This window comes from Rhincodon typus, chromosome 3, assembly GCF_021869965.1.
Source record: "Rhincodon typus isolate 14 chromosome 3, sRhiTyp1.1, whole genome shotgun sequence".
Taxonomy (NCBI): Eukaryota; Metazoa; Chordata; class Chondrichthyes; order Orectolobiformes; family Rhincodontidae; genus Rhincodon; species Rhincodon typus.
In genome coordinates, this window is record NC_063334.1 from 128,325,392 (window position 1) to 128,341,934 (window position 16,543).

General features: G+C 41.8%; 1 protein-coding gene across 1 annotated transcript in view; it reads left to right on the plus strand.

Moving 5' to 3' along the window:
- Positions 1 to 4,476: 4,476 nt before the first annotated feature.
- LOC109920901 (excitatory amino acid transporter 1-like) overlaps positions 4,477 to 16,543 on the plus strand; it is a 28,043-nt gene continuing 15,976 nt past the window's right edge. Inside the window, exons 1-2 of the mRNA XM_020520963.2 lie at positions 4,477 to 4,679; positions 12,629 to 12,671. Coding sequence (XP_020376552.2) covers positions 4,477 to 4,679; positions 12,629 to 12,671 — 246 coding nt within the window. The remainder of the gene's footprint in view (positions 4,680 to 12,628; positions 12,672 to 16,543) is intronic.

The window sequence follows — 16,543 nt, forward strand, 5'->3', positions numbered from 1 at the left end:
CCTGGTGTCTCTTCTGCGGCCACAGAATCTCATCCGTCCCCCTCACAATTGATTCTCCTATCAGTATCGCTCTGTCTGACTGCACCCTTTCCCTGTGAGCTTCAGAGCCGGTCACAGTGCTGTTGACCTGACCGTGCTGGTGCTAGCCCCTGAAAGGTCACTGCTCTTCACCCCCACACCCCACCGACAGTACTCAAAGCAATATACCTGTCATTGATTGGAATGGTCAAGGGGGATCCCTGGACTATCTCCCTACCACCTCCCCCCTTACCTCTTCTGGTGGTCACCCAGCTACATGCAGCCTGAACTTTAGGAGTGACCACTTCACTATAGCTATTGAGTAATGTTTAACAATGTGATTGTACTGAGAGACTTTTAGAAAGTGGAGTCCTTTAAGAGTGGTATAGTGATGATTCAGGGCTAGCATATTCCTCTCACAGTGAAGGGCAAAGGCAGTAAATCCAGGGAACCCTGATGTGGAGGTGTTGGTTTTGGACTGGGATGGACAAGGTCAGAAATCACACGGCACCAGGTCATAGGCCAACAGGTTTATTTGAAAACACAAGCTTTCAAGAAAAAGAAAGTAGCATATGTTGGGTACAGCACATTAAAAACAGGGAAGGTCCTTCAAAAATAGGAGGTTGTAAAAAAGGTAATTAGGTGGGCAAAGAGGTGTCAAGAGATATCTTTGGCAAATGGGATTAAGAAAACCCCCAAGGCTTTTTGTAATTACTTTAAGAGTAAGAGGATTACCAGGGAAAGCATGAGACCTATTAGAAACCAAAGGAGCAGCGTGTGCATGGACCCAGTGGATGTGGGTGAGGTCTTAAATGAATATTTCTCATTCTGAATTCACAGAGGAGGAAGACATTGTAACTGGAGATTTCATTTGTGATGGGGAGGTTCTAGAGCATGTTAAGATTAATAAAGAGGAGGTATTAGATGTTTTAGCGGGCATACAGGTGCATAAATCCCCATGGCCTGATGGGATGTATCCTAGGCTGCTCTGGGACGTAAGGGAGGAGATTTCTGGGGCCCTGGTGGAGATATTTAATACTTCACTGGTCATAGGTAAAGTGCCAGATGATTGGAGGATAACTAATGTGGTTCCTTTGTTCAAGAATGGCAGCAAGGATAGGCCAGGTAATTACAGACCAGTTAGTCTGACATCAGTAATAAGGAAATTATTGGAAAAAGTAATGAAGGACAATATTAATCAATATTTGGAAAAGGCAGGGATTGATCAGAGATAGTCAGCACAGATTTGTTAGGGGGAGATTCTATGTAATTAATTTATGAGTTTTTTTGAAAAAGTGACAAAATAATTTGATGAGGGTAGTGCAGTTGATATCGTTTACATAGAGTTCAGTAAGGCCTTTGACAAGGTCACACATTAAAGGCTGGTCGAAAAGGTAGGCATTCAGGAGATCCAAGGCAAGTTGGCAAAATTGGTTGTGAATAGGAGGCAAAGGATGATGCCTCCTTTTTGAAGGTAGCCCATTTTTCAGTCCTCTTGTTCTGCTCAGTCCTGCCCAGCTCTGCCCTATTGAAGTCTGCTGTCATCAATTGATTTTGCTTACTCTAGGGATTGTTGCATGTCTTTCTCCACTACCATCCTGAACCTTATGATACAACGATCACTGCATTATGACATAGAGACTGACAGCTGAATCACATCAGCCTCCCTACATCTGCATTCATAACACAGAAAAATTTAAATCTTTAAAGGCGTCAAAATTGACCCCAGTTTTGGTTAAGTTTAGCTCTAGTTCTTAACCAGACTTTCTGAATAACCAATTCTAGACTTTGTGAATAATGAATTCCAGAAACCTAGTTTGTAGCTTAAAGAAAAGTCTTAGCGATTTGTTAACAACACTGTAACTTTAAGAGAACAAACTAATCTAATTAATATCTATGATTTAAGCTTAATAACCTTTGTTTTCAGCCCCATTCACACAAATGAGAGACAGACAAAGACAAGCAGATAAGAGATTTTTTTTTTTAATTGCCAAAACTGGCCAGATTAATTAAGCAGTTTTCACAGTGCATTCTTTCACTGGCATGCATGATTGTTCCTTGGTTGATTTTCTGAAAACATCGATCAGGGCCACTTTTTCAGTTTGTTCTGAGAAGGTTTCAGTAAAACTTAGTTCCTATTTCCTGAACTTCCAATAGCTGAAATGTGAAGGTTAGGCAGGGAGCTTTCAAATCTTCGTGCTGAAGCATCAACAGCAAAATTCCTCCTCTCAGATACACAATGCAAAATCAACGGTTTGAACTCTCCAGTCCCTCCCTCTGTTTGACCTCGTTCTCTTCCAGATTTGCTAGCACCAATCCTCAGAGGGACTGGTCTCATTAATGACCAAACACCTGCTATCTGGTTAAACATTCTGCTGCCCCCAGAGGTGAAGAGTCTGTAGAATTGTCTGATCAAGAATCACGTTGCAATGAACTTCAAGTTTGGCCTCACAAACAAAGCTAATTTGTTCCTTTTTTAAACAGAAGCAGCTACCCATAGGCCAAACATTATCTTCAGCTCACAGACCCCAGTCCCAGTTCACAACTTCAAACCAAAAATGATGAAAAGAATAAAATTAAATAATGAAAACTCAGTACAGGCTCTAACAACTGTCTCCTAAATGTTCTCCAACTGACACTTGATTAATTTATCCCAGCCCATTTCCAAGGACCAGATGCAACAATACATCCCTTCCTTGTTGGGCTGGAAACATACTGCTGTGGGAAATTCTTCTCCACATATTCTAGGAACACTTGCCCTTTGCTCCCCCTGCACTACCAGTAACTGAATCTATATTTGGATAATTGAAAATCACCATAATATTTTGCTGTGATTTCATTGCAGATTTTCCGCACTCCATCCTTTCCACTAGTTGGTGGCCTATAGACTGCACTGAGCAATGTAATTGTACCCTTTTTATTCCATTGCTCTAGCCAAATTGATTCTGTCCATGAACCCTCTAAGACATCTTCCTTAACTAATACTGCTACTCCTCCTTTCCTTTCTTTTCAAATTTCATGAACAACTTATACCCAGGAATATTCAACACTGCGATCTGTGTCTGTAACTCCCCAACCTTATTTACTGTAACTTTTGCATTCCCACTTGTTAGCTCTATTTGAACTTCATTTCTTTCTCCCTTACTCTAACTGATGCGCTTCAATTATCCATTGAATCTATTTGATTAGGTTTTAGCTCTCCTCAATCATTTTTTTTTTCCCTTTTCTAAATTCAGTCATGGGATCTGTTCATCTCATTCTGAAATGCCAAGACAACAGTTAAGAGTCAACCACATTTTTTCAGTGTGGAATTATGATGTTGGAGCAATGACGGGCACCTGGCTCAAGGGCAAAACTGGCTAACATAGACTAACGTAGAATCATTAACATAGAATCCCTACAGTGTGGAAACAGGCCCTTCAGCCCAACATCAATCCTTGAAGCAGGCCCATCCCCCTACAACCCACCTAATCTACACATTCCTGAACACTACGGGCAATTTAGCATGGCCAATCCACCTAGCCTGCACATCTTTGTACTGTGGGAGGAAACCAGGGCAAACCCACGTAGACACGGGGAGAATGTGCAAACTTCACACAGTCGCCCAAGGGTGGAATTGAACTTTGGTCTTTAGCGCTGTGAGGCAGCAGTGCTAACCACTGAGACACAGCGCTGCCCAATATTTCTGTGCTGTTAAATATTTCTGGGTATAAGTTGCTCATAAAAGAGAGAAAAGGAAGGAAAGGAGGAGGGTTAGCAGTATTAGTCACATGTCAGCTACACCAGGTAAGGACAGCAGATTTCCTTCCTTAAAGGGCATTAGTGATTAGGATTTTGATGCCATTATTTACAAGTTACCATTTTGCGAGCTTTTTATTCAAGATTTTTATTGAATTCTAATTTCACCATCTGTCATGGTGGGATTCAAACCCATGTCTCTAGGACATTGGCCTGGGGCTCTGTTTTCCTTGTCCATTGATATTACTATCACATTAAACAAGGTGTAATATGCACCACCACTGTATTCCCAACTATTGACGCACATATGGTCTTGAGCAGACACACGCATGCACTTGCAAACACAATGTTATAGATGCTATTTAAATGCAAATCATTTTAGAGAATTAGTATTGCTTGTAATAATTTCTTCCTTAATAAAAGCTGAAAGAACTGTGGATGATGTAAATCACGAACAAAAACAGAAGTTGTTGGAAAAGCTCAGCAGGTCTGGCAGCATCTGTGAAGAAAAAATCAGACTTAATGTTTCAGGTCCGATGACCCTTCCCCAGAACTGAGGAAGGTTCTGAGGAAGGGTCACTGGACCCAAAACGTTAACTCTGATTTTTTTCTTCACAGATGCTGCCAGACCTGCTGAGCTTTTCCAGCAACTTCTGCTTTTGTTCATCATTTCTTCCGTATTGCTTACAGTTCTGATCTGATGTTTTCAATGCAACAGGTATGGCTGCCCTGGACAGCAAGGCCTCTGGTAAAATGGGTGTTCGAGCAGTGATTTACTACACAACCACAACTGTCCTGGCTGTGATAACAGGCATCATTATGGTGTTGATCATCCATCCTGGAGCAGGAGGCAAGGAAAAGATGCACCGGGAGGGGAAGATTGAAGAAGTGCATTCAGCTGATGCATTCATGGATTTAGTCAGGTCTGATCTGCTTAAAACCTTGTTAACCCCCACCAGAAGGTCCAATCCATTGATCTGGAAATCGTACTGTTACCTTCAGCCTGCTATCACTTAACCCACCAATCAAATCACCATAGGTGCATTTATAACTTAGCCATTGTACTTTTGTTGACAAGAAACACACGCAGTCATGGAACCAGATGTAGGCACACACTCCAGCACACAAACATAGTAATTTGCAAACAAACTCATGCTCAATTTAAATTTCATGGAGAGACCAGTATTATCATACTTAAGCAGAGATAGATAAGACGAAATTTAACAGCTATGTTAAAAATGATGACATTTTGCTAGAGGCACAGGACAGTAATTAGTAGAAACAGATTTAACTAGTAAAAGAACCAGAGGTGAGATGAACACTTTTTAACAGTCCAAGCAGCCCCTCAAGCCTACTCCGCCACTGCTAATGTGACATCCCTATTCAAAAAGGGAGGGAGGCAAAATGTGGGTAACTACAGGTTGATGAACCTAACATCCATTGTTTGAAAAATGTTGAAATCAATTATTAAGGAATTAATAGCAGAACATTTGGAAAATCATAATCTAATCCAGCAGAGTCAGCAAGGCTTCGTGAAAGGAAAATCATGTCTAATTTACTAGAATTTTTCAAGGAGCTCACAATCAGAGTGGAGAGGACAGAACCAGTAATTGTACTGTATTTGAACTTCCAGAAGCAATTTGACAATGTACCGCATAAAATGTTAATCATAAAACAGGAGCCCATGATGTTGGAGGTAGTATATTGGCATGGGTAGAGAATTGGCCCATGGACAGAAAACAGCGAGTGAAGATTAAGGATTCATTTTTCAGGTTGGAGACCTGTGACCAGTGAGGTTCCTTAGCGTTCAGTGCTGGGACCATCACTGTTCACAATGTATATTAATAATTTGAACGAAGGAAGTGGATTTACTGTACCCAAATTTGTGCTGGCAACACAAAAACAGGTGGAAAGGCAACTTGCGAAGGGGATACAAAGAACTTCCAGTGAGATATTGATAGGTTTGTTAAGTATGAAAAATGTTAACAAATGGAGCATAATATGGGAAAATAAGTTGTTCATTTTAGAAGTGAGGGAAAAAAGAACACAGTCTTATTTAAATGAAAAAAATCTGCAGAAAGCTGCAACACAATGGGATTCATGCAAGAAACACAAAAACTAGCACATAAATGCAGCAATTAATCAGGAAGGTTAGGCCATAAACCATAAGATATAGGAGCAGAATTAGGCCATTCGGCTGATCAAGTCTGTTCTGCCATTTGATCATGTCTGATATATTTCTCAACCCCGTCCTCCTGCCTTATCCCCTTAATGCTTGATCCCCTTATTAGTCAAGAACCTAGCTATCTCTATCTCTGTCTTAAATAAACTCAATGACCTGGCCTCCACAGCCTGCTGTGGGAACTCAGCAATGAGTTCCCACAGAGTCACCATCCTCTGGCTGAAGCGATTCCACCTGATCTCAGTTCTAAAGGGTCATCTCTTCACACCAAGGCTATGCCCCCAGGTCCTAGTCTTTCCCAGAATCTTCTCCTCAGTGATGACACTACACTCATCTCTGCCCCTGACTCTCTTGAAGTTCTGATCTGCTACTGGAATCTTACACAGTGAAAACTGATGCTACGTACCTATTTCAATTCCTTCACCATTTCTTTGTTCTCCATCACTACTACTTAGCCTCTTTTCTAATGATCCAATGTCCACTATTGCCGCTCTCTTACCTTTTAGATAGCTTAAATGAAAACTCTTGTAATCTTACTCTGATATTTTATCTTCTACCCCCTTCTTCTTTCTTTTAAATATGCTCTGCTGGTTTTTAAAGGCTTCAAATTCCTCTGGCTTCCCACAAATCTTCATCACATTGTATGCTTTTTTCTTTTATTTTTATGCTGTCCCTGACTTCCTTTGTCTGCCATGGTTGCCTAATCCTCCCCTTAGTTTGTTTCTTCTTCCTTGGGATGAATTTCTGCTGTGCCTCCCAAACCAGTCCCAGAAACTCCTGCCATTGCTGCTCCACCATCTTCCCTGTTAGGCTCCCCTTTCCAATCAACTCCTCCCTCATGTCTCTGCAGTTACCTTTACTCAACTGTAATACCATTACATAGAATAATCACAGAATCCCTAGAGTGTGGAAACAGGCCCTTTGGCCCAACAAGTCCACACTGACCCTCAGAGCATCCCATTCAGACTCATCCCCCTATAACCCACCTAATCTACACATCCCTGGACACTACGGGCAATCCACCTGCACATCTTTGGACTGTGGGAGGAAACCGGAGCACCTGGAGAAAACCCACACAGACACGGGGAGAATGTGCAAACTCCACACAGACAGTCACCTGAGGGTGGAATCGAACCTGGGTTCCTGGCACTGTGAGGCAGCAATGCTAACCACTGAGCCACCGTGCCACTCCAGCTTATCCCTCTCAAACTGCAGGGTGAATTCTCACTTTATGGTCACAGCCTCTTAGGGGTTCCTTCACCTAAAGCTCCCTAATCAAGTTGGCCTCATTGCACATCCAGAAATCCGGAGCTGCCTGTTCCCAAGTGGGCTCTACCACAGGCTGCTCCAACAAAACCATCGTGTAGACATTGCACAAATTTCTTTTTCTTGAGATTCGCTACAAATCTGATTTTCCCAGTCTACCTGCATATTGAAGTGCCCATGACTAGTGTAGTAGTGCCTTTCTTACATGCCTTTTCTGTCTTCTGAGTTATTTTCTTCTCCACAGGCATGTACACACTCCCATCAGGGTCTTTTTCCCTTTGTGGTTTCTCAACTCCACACACACAGATTCTACACCTTCTGACTTGATATTCCTGCTTGCTATTGATTTAATTTCACTTCTTACTAAGAAGGCAACCCCACTCCATCTGTTCATCTGCCTGTCCTTTCGATAGGATGTGTTTCCTTGAACATTTAGTTCCCAGCCCTGATCCCCTTGCAGCCACTTCTCTGTGATACTCACATTGTAGCTATCAATTTCAATCTGTGCTACAACCTCATTTGTTTCAGAGATAGTAGGAACTGCAGATGCTGGAGAATCTGAGATAACAAGGTGTGGATCTGGATGAACACAGCAGGCCAAGCAGCAGATTTTCTGAAGAAGGGTCTAGGCCCGAAACGTCAGTCTTCCTGCTACTCTGATGCTGCTTGGCCTGCTGTGTTCATCCAGCTCTACACCTTGTTATCTCTACAACCTCACTTACCTTGTTTCGTATACTGCATACATTTCAGTACAACATCCTCAGTCCTATGTTGACTGTCCCCTTTCTCATAGTTGTCCTCTTAGCTGCTGCACCTGAAGTTAGATTCCTGACCCTATGCTACCTATACTCTCTGCTCTGTGACTTATTCTAGAAACTTTAATCACCTCTGCTGAGCCCTCCTCCCTTTAACTTTTTCCAAAGTTTTCCAAGCAACTGAGACTACACCCCTCCTCTTTTCAGTTTAAAGCACTAAGTAATCCTGTTTGATAGCTTCTCCAGGTTGACACCTGGTGCTGCTCCTGGCATACCCTCCTGTCCTCTCCATTGAACCAGGGTTGATCCTGGCTTGATGGTAATGGTTGAGTGGGGGATATGCCAGGCCATGAGGTTACAGATTGTGCTGGAGTACAATTCTGCTGCTGTTGATGGCCCACAGCGCCTCATGGATGCCCAGCATTGAGGATCTGTGCGAAGTCTGTCCATTTTGCACAGTGATAGTGCCACACAACACGATGGAGGTTGTTCTCAATGTGAAGGCAGGACTTCATCTCCACAAGGACTGTGCAGTGGTTATTCTTACCGATTCTGTTGGCAGCTGGCAGATTAGTAAGGATGAGGTCGAGTATGTTTTTCCCTCTTGTTGGTTCCCTCACCACCTGCCGCAGACCCAGTCTAACAGCTATGTCCTTTAGGACTCTATCAGTTGCTGAGCCGTTCTTGGTAATGGACATTGAAATCCCCCATCCAGAGTACATTTTGTGCCTTTGCCATCCTCAGTGCTTCCTCCAAATATTGTTCAACATGGAGGAGTACTGATTCATCAGCTGAGGGAGGACGGTACGTGGTAATCAGCAGGAGGTTTTCTTGCCCATGTTCAACCTGACGCATGAGACTTCATGGGTCCGGAGTCAATGTTGAGGACTCCTAGAGCAACACCCTCCCGACTGTATACCCATGTGCTGCCCCCTCTGCTGGGACAGGACACATTCAGGGATGAGGTGGTGGTGTCTGGGACAATGTCTGTTTAAAGACCTACTGGTCAAGAGGTCAGGACCAACATGTTCTGGTAAAGAGGAAGGATAAGGATGGCAAGGAAAGGGACCCTTGGATAATAAGGGAGGTTGTGAATTTAGCCAAAAGGGAAAACGCAGCATAAGTAAGGTTTAGGAAGCTAAAATTGGGCAGGGCCCATGAGGAGTATGAGGAAAGCAGGAAAGTCAAGCAGGAAATTAGGAGAGCATGGAGGGGCTGCAAAATGACCTTGGCAAGTAGGGCTAAAGAGAATTCCAAGGTATTCTATACATACATTAAAATAAAAGGATAACTAGGGAGAAGGTAGGATCACTCAAGGATAAAGGAGGGAACTTGTGCCTGGACATAGAGGATGTGGGCGAGATCCTAAATGAGTACTTTGCATAGGTATTCACCCAGGATAAAGGCATGGAGGAGAGTGAGATTAATGTGGGGCATGCTAATATGATGAAGCATTTTGAGATCAAGAATGAAGTGGCATTGGGTCTCTTGAAGAGCATTAAGGTGGATGAGTCCCCAGGGCCAGATGGTATCTACCCCAGGGGTTTTTGAGAGAGGCAAGAGAGGAGATTGCTGGGGTCTTTGTATCCTCGCTAGATACTGGAGAGATCCCAGAGGACTGGCAAGTAGCTAATGTTCCTCTGTTCAGAAGGGAAATAGGGATAATTCAGGAAACCATAGACCAGTGAGTCTCACATTCATGGTTAGGAAGCTTTGGAGAACATTCTTAGTGATAGGATTTATGTGCATTTGGAAAAACACAGCCTAATTAGGGACAGTCAACATGGCGTTTTGCAGGGTAGGTCATGTCTCACTAACTTGACTGAATTTTTTGAGAAGGTGATGAAGGGGATCGATGAGGGCAGTTGTCTACATAGATTTTAGTAAGGCTTTCGACAAGGTCCCTCATGGTAGGCTCATCCAGAAGATCAAATGCATGGGATCCATGATGACTTGGTCGCATGGATTCAGAATTGGCTTACCCATAGAAAGCAGGGGGTGGAAAAATGTTTTTTTAGGCTGGTGGTCCATGGTTAGTGGTGTTCCACAGGGATCCGTACTGGGACCTCTGCTGTTTGTGAGATGAAAATGTAGGTGGGTGGGTTAGTAAGTTTGCAGATGACACAAAGATCAGTGGAGTTGTAGATAGTGTTGAAGGTTGTCAAAGGATACAGCGGGATATAGATCAGTTGCAGATATGTTCAGAGAAATGGTAGATGGAGTTTAATCCGTGTAAGTGTGAGGTGCTGCACTTTGGGAGATCAAATGTTAAGGAAAAGTGTACAGTTAATGGCAGGACCCTGAACAGCATTGATGTACAGAGATATCTTGGGGTTCAAGTCAATAGCTCCCTGAAAGTGGCCACACAATTAGATATGGTGCTAAAGAAGGCACACGGCATGTTTGCCTTTATTGGTCGGGGCATTGAGTAGAAGAGTCAGGATGTCATGTTGCACCTTTATCATACTTAGATTAGGACACACTTAGAGTATTGCGTTCAATTCTGGTCGCCACCTTGCAGGAAGAATGTGGAGGCTTTGGAGAGGGTGCAGAAAGTATTTACCAGGATGCTGCCTGGATTGGAGAGTATGAGCTATAAGGAGAGGCTAGAAAATCTCAGGTTGTTTTTTCTGGAGCAGCGGAGGCCGAAGTGGAGACCTGATAGGAATCTATAAAATTATGAGATGTATAGATAAAGTTGACAGTCAGAATCTTTTTCCCAGAGTTGAAATGTCTAAAACTAGAAGGCATGCATTTAAGGTGAGAGGGGAAATCTTCAAAAGAGACGTGAGGGGCAAGTTTTTCACACAGAGAGTGGTAGGTGTCTGGAACATGCTGCTGGGTGGTCGTGGAGGCAGATACGATAGGGGCATTTATGGGACGGTTAGATAAGTACATGCATATGGAAGGAATGGAGGGATATGGATGAAGGGCAGGCAGAAGGGATTCGTTTAATCTGTTGTCATGTTCAGCAGAACTTTGTAGGCTGAGGGGCCTGTTCTTGTGCTGTACTATTCTATGTTCTATGTTTCATGTATGATTCTGTGAGTATGACTAGGACAGGCTGTCACTTGACTCATCAGCTCTCCCAATTTTGGCACTACCCTCAAAATGTTAGTAAAGAGGACTTTGCAGGGTCGACAGGGCTGTTTCTGCTGTTGTTTTTTCCAGTGTCAGGTGGTCTGTCCAATTTAATTTCTTTGTTAAGACTTTAGAGCAATTGAATGGCTTGCTAGGGCATTTCAGAGGGCAGCTGAAAGTCAACCACATTGCTGTGGATCTGGAGTCACATGTAGGCCAGACCAGGTAAGGATAGCAGCTTCCTTCCCTCAAGGACATCAGTGAACCAGATGGGTTTTTCCCAACAATCGACAATTGATTCATTGTCATCAGTGTATTTGTATTTCCAGATTTTTTCATTGAATTCAAATTCCACCGTCTGTTGTGGTGGGATTCAAACTGGATACCTGGAACATTAGCTGAGTTTCTGGATTCATATTCGAGTGATAATACCTCTTGGCCCATTGCCTCCCCCATATGGGCAAAGATAGAAGCTTTCTTTCCCTGAAGGACGTTAATGAGCCCAATGGGATTTTATCGTTGACCAAGGATTCATGATTGCTCATAGATTTTCATATTATCCCAGATTTTATTGAATTCACATTTTACCACCTGTCATGGGGAGGTTCAAATCCAACTTCTCATATCTTTGGACTGGTGGCCCTGGGTTTCCAGTCCAGTGATTTACCAATCAACCTCTCCCTCTTTTTTACATAGATATGCTTTCACTGAGTGTTTTTAAACATCTTCTTAAGACACTGCCACTGCATTTCAACTGACCTACCTCTTAACCTAGTTTCCAAGTTCATGTTGGTCACTCTGTCTTCATAACTTGCTAATTGCCATTATTTAAGTTTCCATCAACAGTCTTAGGTCGACACTTCTCTACCTCAAACTGAATGTGATCATGTTACGATCACTGCTATCACTTTGCTGCGATATCATTAATTAAACCAGTTCAACTACCCTCTGCACATTCTCATTTCAGAGGTAAAGGACAGAACAGGAATCAAACTTTATAAACTTTTGACAGTTCTTTATAGAGTTACACATGTTACAACAATCAATGATTTAGTCTGTGTCTATTTATAGGGATTAAAATGAATCCCCAATGAATTCCTGAATACAATTAAACCTCATTAATACACAACTAATACTCACCTCTGCAATACTTCACATCTTCTCTTGCTGGAATGTTTCTCCAAGGATCTTTTCCGCATACCAGGAACATTTCTCCACCTGTTTCTAATTGGCTTTCTGCATGTTGTGCTTAGACTGAATGGGCAGTGCTTGTGACAAAGTTGTTGAAGTGAGTCTGAGTAGTCAGTGGGTTCTAGTCTGGGGTAACTGACCTTTCATTCACCTGTTATTGGGAAGCAGCCCTAAGCCAGTTACATTCAAGTCTAGTGTTTCAGTTAGGAGCAGTACAAATTGATGTTGGATAGATTTACCTCTTTAAGTGCAAGATGTGGAGGTTAACGGGTGGACAAAGAATATTGTGCGATTCTCAGACCAAACTGGAAAGATAAATAGCCAGAAAACCTCAGTCTGGCACAGAACTCAAATCATGCCAGATCTCTTTAATAACAATGATTTCTTTACTCCACAGGAACGTGTTCCCCCCAAACTTGGTGGAGGCTTGCTTTAAACAGGTAGGCGTCAAATCAACAAGAAACAAGCAGCTATGTGTCAAACCGGTACAGATTTAATGTGGAAAAAATCTTTATATTCATCTTCCACTATACAAGTAAACTACCAGCTTTATTTCCTACATTAACATAAATTGGCAAGTTGGGTTAGGGTTGGGGTTAGTAGCAAATGGAGTATAAAGAAAATGTAAAGTTGTTCATATTTTGAAGGGAGAACATGAAAACAGTTTTACTTAATAGTGAAAAACTGCAGAAAGCTGTACACAATGGGACTTGGGGATACTTGTTCATGAAACAGAAAGTGAGCACACAGGAGCAGCAGTCAATCAGGAAAGCTATTGGAATATTGGTCCTTAACTCAAGGGGATATTGGAGTATATAATAAAGTGGAGCTCGATCCCCTCTGATAACTAAAACCAAAACAACTAGAGAGGCTCGCCTCACCCTATAATCTGTTAAAAGAAGTGTGAAAAGTGGTGTAACCTGCCTCTCACCCCCATTATGTTATAAAGGAGTGGTTAAATGAAATAAACTCCTGACACTCACTGTATAATCGACAAGTAACAATTTATTTATTTATCTCTAACAGTGAACAAAATTAACTGACCTATTAACAAACTGAACAATTCCCCTCTAACTACTAACTATTCTCAAATAAAACATGATCCTTATGGCATGCTATTCCAATAAATACAAGTCCCACTTATAAAAACAAAATTTTAAAAATTAGAACTTAGTCTCTCGAAATTACAGTCAGGTTACATCTTCTGGAATGTTCTGTGTCTTCTCCCTTGATCTTCTGTCAGGAATATTAACTAAGAGTGATGTGGCACCTTTATTTAGATGATGCTTTCTCTAACAATAACTTTCTGCCAATAACCACAAAGTAAGTCCACTTTGTGATGTAAGTGGCTTGTCCTATTTTTTTCACACAGTCCCCCAGCCTTGGAATTGGGTATAAGTCAGATTTTATCACTGCGTTGACCTTCTGATAATCTATGCAAATTCATTGAATACCATAAGGTTTGGGAACCAATAAGATTGGCAAACTCCACTCGCTTTGACTCGGCTCCATGATGTATTTTTGGAGCATTGCTTCCACTTCCTTCTGTACTTGTGCAGCTTTGAGAGTATTAAGCCTGTAGGGATGTTGTTTTATTGAAGCAGCATTCCCTATGTCAACTTCATGTACTATGGTATTAGTCCTCCCCATTCTATTTCTACATATGTTCTCATAATGCTGAAACAAGTCTTTCAATTCAGTTCTCTGTTACTGTGTCAGATAGCTCACTACCTTATTCCATTCTTTAAGGACTTCCTCATTATTCAATTTATTCTGAGGCACATCAAAATCCACATCATTTGGATTTCATTCATCACTCTAAGTGGCAGTGACTAATACCTGTTTGTCCAGTTCCCTTTCCCTGTCATCATAATGTTTCAGCATGTTAACATGACATACCTGATCATTTTTTTTCCTATTTCGCATCTTTACCAGATAATTCACCTGACTTAACTTCTTCTCAATCTGATAGGAACCACTAAACATTGCTTTGAAGGGATCCCCTACCACTGGTAACAGCACCAATACTTTATTCCCATGGGCAAACGTATGAATTTTAGATTTCTTATCTGCTTCTTGCTTCATTGGATGCTGTGCCACCTTCAAATGTTGTCTAGCTAATTCATCTGCTCTGTTTAATCTTTCTCTCACCTCAGATACATAATCAAACTGTGGGATCTCTGATTTTGAACCTATCAACTTTTCTTTAATTAATTTTAAAGGTTCTCTTACTTCGTGCCCAAACATCAGTTCAAATGGAGTAAACTGAGTCAATTCATTTGAGGCATCGGTATTGGCAAATAATATAAATGGGATACCTTTATCCCAATCATTTGGGCAACCCTGACAGTAAGCCCTCAGTATGGTCTTCAGGATCTGATGTCACCTTTCAAACGCTGTCTGGGATTCAGGATGTGATGGGGAGGTGATGGCCTAGTGGTAATATTGCTAGACTATTAATCCAGAGACCCAGATAACATTCTGGGGACCCGGGTTCAAATCCTGACACAGCAGATGGTGGAATTTGGATTCAATAAATATCTGGAATTAAGAGTCTAATGATGACCATGAATCCATTGTCGATTGTCAGGAAAAACCTATCTGGTTCACTAATGTCCTTCAGGGAAGGAAACTGCCATCCTTACCTGGCCTGGCCTACATGTGACTCCTGACCCACAGCAATGTGGTTGACTCTGAACTGCCCTCTGGGCAATTAGGGATGGGCAATAAATGCTGCCTGTCCAGTGATGTTCTCATCCCATTAATGAATAAAGGAAAAAAACACACTTGATTTAAAGTGTTGGATACCTAAACTATCCATGACCTCCTTAAATAATTTGGCAGTAAAATTGTACTCTTGGCAGTAATCTGGTAGACACATCCATTATGGTTAGAGAATACTGGTTCCCATGTTTGGTTTTAGGGTGAGGACCTACATAATCAATCATAGCCCACGTGAAACTTTCTTCAAATGTGGTAATTGGCATCAAAGGCGCTGGTTTTATTACTGCCTGTGGCTTTCATACCATCTTACACGTACAGCAAAATTCAACCATATTTTTATGTAATTCAGGCCAATAGAAATGCTTCTGTACCTTAGCCTCAGTCTTCCTCACTCCTAGATGACCTCCTACAATACTTCCTGTCTGTATGCTACTGGAAACATAATCTGGTGAACATCTGCCCATTTTTCCTCTGCACTAACCTGCTAAGGTCTCCATTTTCACCTTAGGATTCCATCCTTAAGGTAATAACATTCTGGAATACATTCTGATTCCTTTTCTGAGTAGGATTTATGACATAAATCCTTTATCGTCTCATCTTTTTGCCGTAAGTACATTAATCTTTCAGAACTAAACACCTCTGTCTGATCCTTTACCTGCTTAGTTTTTTCCTTTATCATTTCATCAAACAGGGCGTTAGCTAACTGGATCTCAACTCCTCCATCTTTCTCTTTTGTTTTCCTTTCTTGTTTAACTTATGACTGTGGGATCTTGTAACTACACAGTCCTGAAAAGTTCCAGGGTATTTTCTTTTTAACTCCTCAGTTCTCTGGGGTTTTTTTTGGCTTCTCCACTACAATGGACATCACTCCCACCTTCGATCCAGCTATATCATTTCCAAGAACAAACTGTATTCCTGGAATAACTTCCCCAGTCTTGATTAGACTTTTTAGCCTGATCTTACACAGGGCTAATTCTCTCTATTTATTCCACAGATTATCACAGAAGGAGTGCAAATATTTTCATCTCTTACTATTAGAGACTGACCAGCTCCCGTATCTCTCAATATTTTAACTTCTGTAACTACTCCCCCTGTTCTACCTGAGTAAACCTTACCCACACAGGTGAAGTCTTTGAAGGGATCAGGTGCTATCTTACTATGCAGCCTGTGACAAGGCTGTGCACTCTCGTGCAGCTCCTCGAATTCTCTTGGGATTTCCTTCACTACCTCAACCAATCCCACTGGTTTAGTCTCTTTTACCACATCCTTTTCCCCAGTGCCTCTCTTAAACCACCAGCCCTGTGACTTTGTGTGTCTCACCTTATTGCAGTGAAAACACCTGAAGTCTTTCACCTCTTTTCCACCCTCTTGGGTTTCTTTTTTCTCATGTGGTAAACTGTTCCCAGTGTGATCTACTTTTTGTTTTTCATTAAAGGATCACCCTATTTCCCAATTTCTATCCCTTACGGAATGAAACTGCTGTCGGAAGCTAGATTTTGATTTATGCATCAATGCGTATTCATCTTTCAACTCTGTAGCTCTTCTCGCTGTTTTAACTTTCTGTTTCTCAACATGAGTTCTTATCACT